We start from the raw sequence: 8777 nt of genomic DNA on the forward strand, positions 1-8777 counted from the left end.
GAGAACTTGACTGTTGGCTGCAATGTCGTGCTGCAGCGAGAGCGCATATAGTATGTGGCTCTGGCTGGCCTGTCCGTGTGTCATCCTGGATGCGGACACTGCTGTAGGCTGACTGACAATAACAGGGGAGCTAGTAGGCAGCTAATGTTCAACCCAGGCAGGGCAGACAAGAGGAGCAATGAGTCCAGGGACTCTCTGTATGAGCACTCCTTGTGTATGGAAGGTGCTACAGGACTCAGCAAGCCCAGGGTAATGCTGGCCATCAGTTTGGACGCTGTTGTCAGTAAGACGAGATATCCTCTGCAAGCAGCAAACGGCTCACAGGAGCCGCAAAAGACAGAAAAGAAAAAAAGCTAGTGGGAGGAGTAACACTTTTGCTTAGTGTCGCCTCCTAGTGGCAGAAGCTATACCCAAGGTCTTTGGTGTGTCCCCCAATGATAACAGACGAGAAATATCTTTTGCAACTCAACAAGGTCCGATTCTTAAAAACAGAAAAACCCTGAACTAAACAAAACTAGTTCACTACTTAATCCAAGCTCATTCAGCAGCCTGCCATCTCCAGCATGCAGATTACAAGGGTCAGCACACGAAGAGTATACAGGGGTTTGCAGCATGCGGCTTCCATGTCTGGTGAATACAAGCATTTCATGAATTGCTGCGACTCCACTTCATTATCCCAAATAACTGCTGTAATAGACCCTACACGGCCAGTGACCCCGCATGCCTTCACCAGGATTGTGACGAGGGGACATTTTTAGGCTGCATTTTAGAAAATATTTAAAAGCATTAGTGAAATCTACATTCACAGAAGTGTCAAAAAAGCTGGCTGATCTGTCAGTCCTAGATGTTTCCACAAAATCTTGTGCCACTTTCCCTACTGAGGGTGCTACCGTAGAGGCCTGGAGCCCAAGTGCTTTTCTACAGTCTGCCTAATGTTAATTTTATTTCCAGTGGCAGCAGCCAGCGCATATTAGTGATCAATTTAAAATATATGCTCCAAGTAGTTATATACAATAACCATCTGGGTTTATAACAGGACACTTGTAGCATCGCTTGCATTAAAGCAACCCTACAGCCCTGTACAAAGATGGCCGCACCAGCTTCTCCGACTACCTGTTGCACACTATATTAGTATAAATTATTAGTCTAAGGGCCCATTTACACTGAAAGATGATCACTCAGACGACAGTTTGAGTGACAATTTTGAGCAATCAGCTTTGCATAACTCTAAGTAGCTGATAAGCTACTAAAGAGTTAATGCAGGCAAAGCAGGATACCGCCGCGATCCCTCCGAGAACAATGCAGCTCTTTTGCATATGCCAACAGCTGCATTGTTCTCCGTGCTTTCAGATGGTGTCCCGCTGAGAACTGCCAACAGGATACCAGCTGAGAGAATCTTATCAGCACTGCATGCTGAGATACCAACCTGCGCTGCTGACAAGTCATTGCTTATTTCTAGAAAACTAGAAGTGAGCGATGAACGAACAGTGCATGATGGGCAGAAGTATGGTTATCGTTCAAAAGACAGCTTTTGAACGATAAGTGTCTAAAGGGGCCTTAACACACTATACGCTACTTTGACTAACCAGTGCTGTTCACATGAGCCGTGCCAGTCCAGTCAGCATGTAGTGTCTCAGACTACCAATGTATACTAATGCACAATTTGCATTAAGTAGTCAGAGAAGCGGTGCAGCCATCTTTGTTTCTCCAGGCCCAGAGTGACATAAGTCTTACATGGTGACATTCTAGAACTTTTAGCAATATCTTCCATTATCCAGAAAAACCACAAGTGAAGCCAAACATTTGTCCAAAACTTTTATTTGTGTCAAATGTACAAGTACTATCCCAGTTAGCGGTAACGGTGAAGCTGCAGAGTGTTGCGTCTTCTCCAGGCGGCACGGCGAGAGCCACCGATTGTGAGATGGAACTTGTGGCCCTTTCCAAGGCCACGGCTCTTCTTGCCAGCAGACGTCAGGCCGCGCATCTCTCTGTGCTTGTGCACAGCCTTTGTGATCCATTGGGTGTCTGGATTGCGTCTGATTGCCTTGTGGAAGGTGTCAATGAGGATGACCTCGAAGAACTTGTAGGTGGAGTCCTCACCAACCCAGTAGGAGCTAAGAACCCTCAGTCCTCCACAGTGACGGCCAGCACGCTCCTAGAGATCCAAAGGAAAACCATCAGATTTAGGCTGTACTTGGCTTTTACAGTAGGCACATAATCATCAAAAGGAGAAAACCAAACTTCACAAGTTATTCGATATACAGACCCATTACTTAGGTCGGGTCCCACAGGCAATGTGCTGCATTTACACAGGGAATATTTACTGACAGCTACACGGTAGGTGAACATGTGGCGGGGTTTGTCCATCTGGTAGTTTCGTAAAATTCTTTATAAGCTTAAGTTAAGAGAAGACAATTCCCACAAACACAATATTGTACTGAAACTGACAAGTAATGCCGACCCAAAGAGGAGACTTCCAGCATTACAAACCTACAACACCTGATACTAGCAGTCTGGAGGCAAACCTGACGACATGTACTCTAACGGACTCAGGCCTCATGTCTACGGGGGAATTCGGGCCTGCATGGATTTCCTGTGCAGAATCCCAGTGGGTCCCTCTTGCCCCGCAGACATGAGGCCAAATAAATACTCACTGAGTATTTATGCCGAGGGTCTCCCCTCTGTCGCAACCAGATTTTTTTCTGCCCAGTAGATGTGTTCGGCATGCCAGACACACTTTTTGAACTCCTGCTTTCCCGCGACACGGATGGCTTCCATGGAATCCGCAGGAGCCGTCCGTGCGGGAAAACCGCACAAAATAAAGCATGCTGCGGGTGTTTTTCCCCACACATAATGACATTCGCAGGTGTTACCTGCGGGTGTTCAATGATTCCCTATGAGTGCGACTCATGTGCGGTTTTACTAATTCTATTTTGCCCGTGGACATTGGGCTTTAGGCATACCGGCTGCAGTGTCCTGGGCCACTCTGGAGCAATCAGCTGCATATGTACTAGTTTCCCTTTACAAACCCAATAGCACCCCACCACCATCCATCATAACAGTATTACCATCTCAGCTAAACATTGCCAAGATGAATACAACTCCTCAGCCACCGGGATTACAGGATCTGCCCATTGGACTATTCTATACTGTTCTATATCCAAGTAGAAGGGTAGTTACGTGAACAGCAGCGCAGGGACGATGTAGTTTATTGTTCCCGATATGCAGAAAGTGTAGGTCACCATTACACTGTTTATGTAACTCCTTCACTTCTAAAGGGAATTATGGAAAAAAAAATTTAAAACCACCAGTTCAGCCAGCTCTATAATCCCAGCTACCTCAGGCGAGCTGGACAGTACTGGAGATATGGAGATAGATGTGGGGTCCCAGAGTAACCTGCTTCACACATTTATGGGATATCCTGTGATAGGAGACCCCCAGTAAGGCAGCCAGCACACAGGCGGATTTGCATCGCAGAGCGGGCATCTGTGGCAAATACAGACAGCCTACAAACTGAAACCAGTTGCAATTTCTGCTCGTGGATGATTAAAAAAAAAAAAAAAAAAACACTACAACTACATATAAAAATCACTGTATGCTCCATTTTTGCTCAGATTCCGCACACACAGCTTCCATTGTGGTCAATGGAAACTGTCCGATCCGTGGCCCTTCCGCAAATGACGCCACTGCCGGTTTCCACATGTGGAGTTTGACTTGCCCGTGCATAGGTGGCCAAACATGACTGGTGGTAAAGATCCAGATTTTTTTTTTTTGTTGTTGTTTCAAACATTTACATCAACAGTTCCGATGCTGCAATACATAAAGTAGTCGCCATACTGAAGCGGCACAAAACCACACTCCAAGACATTTTTTCCCCCAATACAGATCTTTGGGAGGTATATCTCTACAGTCCCATACAGGTGACCCAATGATTGATTTGGACTTGAAGATGTATTGCATTTGCATTGTAATAGCTATAGTCACACAATACATCCCATGCAGGGAATGGTTTTTTACCATCACATGCCACATAGTGTTGAGTGCAGTCAGACTGGTGGTACGAGACCATCAGTCTGTATAGACCAGCATGAAGTTAGAAAGCCTACCATGCTGTAACCCTTTTCACTAACTCACAGGCTTCAACCCTGGAACTCCAGCTACAAGCAGTAACTCGCTGCCGTACAGGCGGACGCAGCTGTCCATAACCCGGCTTCTGTCTTCCACACTTTGGAGTGCTTACAGCACAGGAAGTCGGGTTATGCAGAGGAGAACGCTGGTACTACAGGGTCACATCCTACTGCTTGTAGCCAGAGGTTACACAAGTTGGCCACAAATCGGGACACCATTACAATGACGGAGTGACCTGTTGCCCAAGGGTGTATTCACACAGTGCTTTGCCACGGGCTCATGTGGCCGCCTGCTGCGTGGTTCTTACAGGTCAATAAGCCTCCTCTATGCTAGTTGCCAGTAACTGCATCCCATGTGGTTTTGACACTGGGTTCTTTACCCATGTGGCCTGCTGGCCATACAAGCACTTCTGGCCATCTGAGAAGTGGGACAGGGCGTTCTGCAATAAGGATATTTTCACAATGAGCTGCTTGGGAATTCCATATTACATACTAGCAGAATTGTCCCCTTTAAAGAGTGAGGGTGGTCAAAACGTAACCGGAGGGAGAATTTTGAAAATCAGCATATATTATGGAGCAGCTGTGTATGTAGAAGAATTTGTAAGAGAATTGTCTGGATTGTTCCACTTGGTTTAGCAAAATATAAAAGGGAAAAAAAACAAAAACATTTAGGCTACACTAAAAAGTCACCCAGCCCTACACATTTGGTGCAGATTTTGACAAAGATCCGCAGCAGATTCCACCCTTTCAATTGAGGGGTGAAGTCTGCGGTGGATCCGAATCAAAGTCAATGTTGCAGATTATCCATTGTGGAAAATCCACACCAATTCTGCTGCGTGTGAACGTACGCTAAAGCCCCGGGGAAATATTATGGTTCAAACAAACGAAGCTGAACGATAATCATTTGGTTAATAACACGAACCAACTGAAAAATAAGTGAGAATCGCAAGGTTCTCGCTTGTCTTCAGTTTCTTTGCAGAATAAAAGCCAGCGCCGTCCTTCACTTATGCCCTTAAAACACTGCTGGTTGAATGTGTCACATTGATGACGTCACCTCCTCGTTCTGTCGGGCAAATAAGAATCATAAGATCCTCGGCCTGTGTAAAAGGGACAGTCACAACTGTTCATCTCCTTGTACGGGGGGCCAGCCCCATAACAGCCACTTGAGATCCCCCCTAACAGACCACTGCTCATCAGCTAAACCCACGAGTACCTGCAGACGAGCCCATTACCAGAACTGAAAGCTCATCACAGCAGATTAAGCCACAGAGCTGCCGTGTCAGAGCAGCTCAACATTGATGTCCGATGATGCCATACCTCAGCGACGGACTGCAGGCTGCGAGCAAACTTGATCTGGTTGACACCATGGTGCACAGGCTTGCCATAAGTTGCACCCTTGGGTACTGGGCGTTTGCGGCCACCACGGCGAACTCTGATGCGGTAGATAACATACCCTAAGAGTATAAAGGGAACACATTACTAGGTGCACAGAAACCAGGTAAGACATCATTTAGCATCGCACATCTGCAGACAAGTATTATCCTAGTTGGGGTTACTCGAACAGCCCCGCACACCGGTAATTAGCAGTTTCTTGGGGAACCCGAGCTCCTTAGACCGTTACGTGCAAGATGTCAGTCTGCAGCATTAGGAGCACCATTGGGAACAGTTACCATGACGACAGCATTGGTGAAAGACAAAGCCACATGCAGAGCACCGATCCCAGAAGTGTACAAGGGGGGCTACAACTCAGGATGCGATATGTCTGATGACTGGGGGTCCGACACAAGGGCTCCCACCGATCCCAAGAACGGTGCACTGCGAATTCCCGAGTGAAGCGGCGGTGTGCTTGTATAGCCTCCGCTCCATTCACTTCTATTGGTTGGAGGAAGGTACCCACGTGCATAGAAGTAAATGGCGCGGTGGTCATGCATGCACCATGCGTTCTCAGAATCTGTGGGGATCCCAGCAGTGGGACCCTCGGTGATCAAACAACCACCAAAACTGGATAGATGAGTGTCTTTAGTGGGGAAAACCCTTTAACGAACAGATGAGAAGCGAGTGCCGAGTACGGACAGCCCGGTCAATGGTTGTTAGTCATTAGAGGGACTGTCTGAGACTAAAGCCATTTACACATGATTATCGCTCAAAATCTATTCAAATAAGTGAAAATGAGCAGTAATCGTCCCGTAAGTGCAAAAATATAGTTTTCCATTTGGTCAGCGACAACTTTCAGTCAGCAAAAAAAAATCCATGTGGGCTTCTCGCTGCGTGTGAACACCCCCTGCATCACAGAAGGGGCAGCGCTGAGCGAGAAGCCCACGAGGCAGCAGTGACGTCCGCACTTGTATAGTGGTTAACCCGACTGTCGTCCAGTCCAAGTGGGACTCCTATTAGGGACTTCACAGGATAGGTAGTTGATTGGCAGAAGTCGGCCTCTTGGCATCCCTGCTGATTAGTGGCCTTGCTGTCAGTGTGAATGCCATTGGAGGCAGATAGCACTGTCAACATTGTAGTGGCCTAGTTTGGTACTACAGGCACAATTTCCATTAAATTCAATAGAAGCTGTGCCTGCAGTACCAACCCAAACCACTGCAATGAGGACGGTGCTGTCTGAACTGACAGCGGGCTGCTGAACAGCCATTCGATGGGGGCTGATGCTTGGGATCCCCGGTGACCAACTCGGAGGATAAGTAGTCAATAGCAGCAGTCCCAGACAGTCCGTTACAGGGACCACACAGGCAAATCACAAGTTTTAAAATGCATGAAGCACCCCCAATGTTTCTTATGGGCGACCCCAACACTGTCAGGAGAGGGTCTGTGTGTGATGATAGCGGACATCTTTACAGGGGTTTCTGGGGACTCACGTCTGACAACCCGTCCTCAGGATAGGTGATCGCTGCCGCTCAGCTGATCGCCCAACCTGCTGGCAGTGCGGCATCGGGGCAGATAGCATCAGACTTCACTCCTCCTGTAGTCACCGGGAGTGACGCCGCCTACTACACCTCCGACCCCGATGACACCCGGCCGGATGACCCGCTGCGGTCCTGAGGAAGCCAGACCGAAACGCCTGAGAAATGGCGTCCAGAGACTCGTAGCCCCACCATACCGCCTCACGTCCGACACCATGCGGATGTCACCAGGGCCAGCGACAGCCCCATGAGGCAGCATGCCGTGGCATCACCATGCAGTACCCTGGCATGCATGCCCGCCCCAAGGCAGAACATGCCACCATCTTTCTGGCAAGCGCAGACGACGTAATCTACGCGAGCAGCAACAGCGTATTATGTGCGCAGATCCCACAGCGCCCCCTTGTGAGCGCGGCCCTCCTGGCAGGACGGCGACCCCGCCACCAGCATACGCACCTTGCTTGGCCTTGTACCCCAGCCGGCGGGCCTTGTCGGGGCGGGTGGGCCGCGGAGCACGGTGCAGCGAGGACAGCTGGCGGTACTGCCAGCAGCGGACGCGCAGCAGGAACCTCATCACGTCCGACTGCTTCTTCCTCCATAACTCCTGCATGTACTTGTAGGCGCCCATCGTGTCACCTGCGGGGAGAGAACACATGTATGGGCAAAGCAGTCAGCAGGGGGCGCTAAAGGGGGACCACCGCTACAGGCCGCAGACCCATCCGGCAGGCGTGAGGCAACAGGCGGCCGCCAGACTACTACCAGGCCGCTGCGGAGGCCTCCGCTCATCAAACGGCTGCATCCCCACCAAAGCGGCCAGGGAGCCGCCTACATGAGCGACGAGGCGGTGCAGCCGCGGGAGGACGACGGGGCCCGGCAGACACACGGCGATACCGCGGCACACCGAGCCGGATGGACATAGATGAAAAAGACATGTCAGAGGGGAAGAGGAGGACGCCATTACCTGATGGCTCGGCAGCCGGAAAGGAAGGAGGATTTTACCCAGAATGCCTTATGACAAGGCTGAGGGGATGATGACTTCCTGTCTCTCGCGCAAAGGCTGCTGGGAAATGTAGTCCAAAGCAGAGAGTATGAGTTCCAGCAACCTGATTGGTTGTTTGGATTGGCTGTTTCACAATTCCAGCAACCTAATTGGTGATTAGGGCAGAAGTGCTGATGAAGATGTTAATATGCTGGCGGTACAACTGGGAGCTGCGGGCACTCTGGGACTTGTAGTCCGTGGTGTGTTCACCCAGCTCCTCTCCGGTGCCCTACTTTTCACTTCTATATTACATTTACACCTTCGTCCCACGAGGGCAGACATATTTGCACACGCGTGAGCGCTGTGTTTGAGGAACAAGCCATTATTTTTTGTGTGCACACATCGGCGTATTGTACTGTACTTTTTGCAAGCAGGTGCTCTGGCTGTTCATCATTACCAGAGCACCCTCCACAGAGCATCATCGGTGCCCGCTAGCTGCGCTACAACCAAAGAGCAGGGTTGAAGATCGGAGTATCACAATGGCGGCGCGCGTTGCGATTTCGTTGATGCAGTTTATCCTGCGCGGACAGGTGTGCAGCGGTGATGTGGACGCAGAACCGCACCGACCCGGTCAGAGGCCGGTATAGACCAATGATAGAAGGATGGGAAGCTGGAGGATCTCGTTAGTTCACTGCGGATTTTACTTAACAAGTGAACATTAACCCCTTAGTGACGGCAATACGCCTTTTTACTAACCTCACTAAT

General features: G+C 49.5%; 1 protein-coding gene across 1 annotated transcript; it reads right to left on the reverse strand.

Moving 5' to 3' along the window:
- Positions 1–1802: 1802 nt before the first annotated feature.
- On the reverse strand, positions 1803–8082 carry RPL15 (ribosomal protein L15). Its single transcript, XM_066585542.1, has 4 exons — positions 7995–8082; positions 7490–7669; positions 5445–5581; positions 1803–2155 (listed from the first exon to the last, which is right to left on the reverse strand). The coding sequence occupies exons 2-4, from the start codon at positions 7659–7661 to the stop codon at positions 1850–1852; spliced, it is 615 nt and encodes a 204-aa protein (XP_066441639.1). The 5' UTR covers positions 7662–7669; positions 7995–8082; the 3' UTR covers positions 1803–1849.
- Positions 8083–8777: the final 695 nt, after the last annotated feature.

The sequence above is a fragment of the Eleutherodactylus coqui genome, chromosome 12, assembly GCF_035609145.1.
Source record: "Eleutherodactylus coqui strain aEleCoq1 chromosome 12, aEleCoq1.hap1, whole genome shotgun sequence".
NCBI classification, from domain to species: domain Eukaryota; kingdom Metazoa; phylum Chordata; class Amphibia; order Anura; family Eleutherodactylidae; genus Eleutherodactylus; species Eleutherodactylus coqui.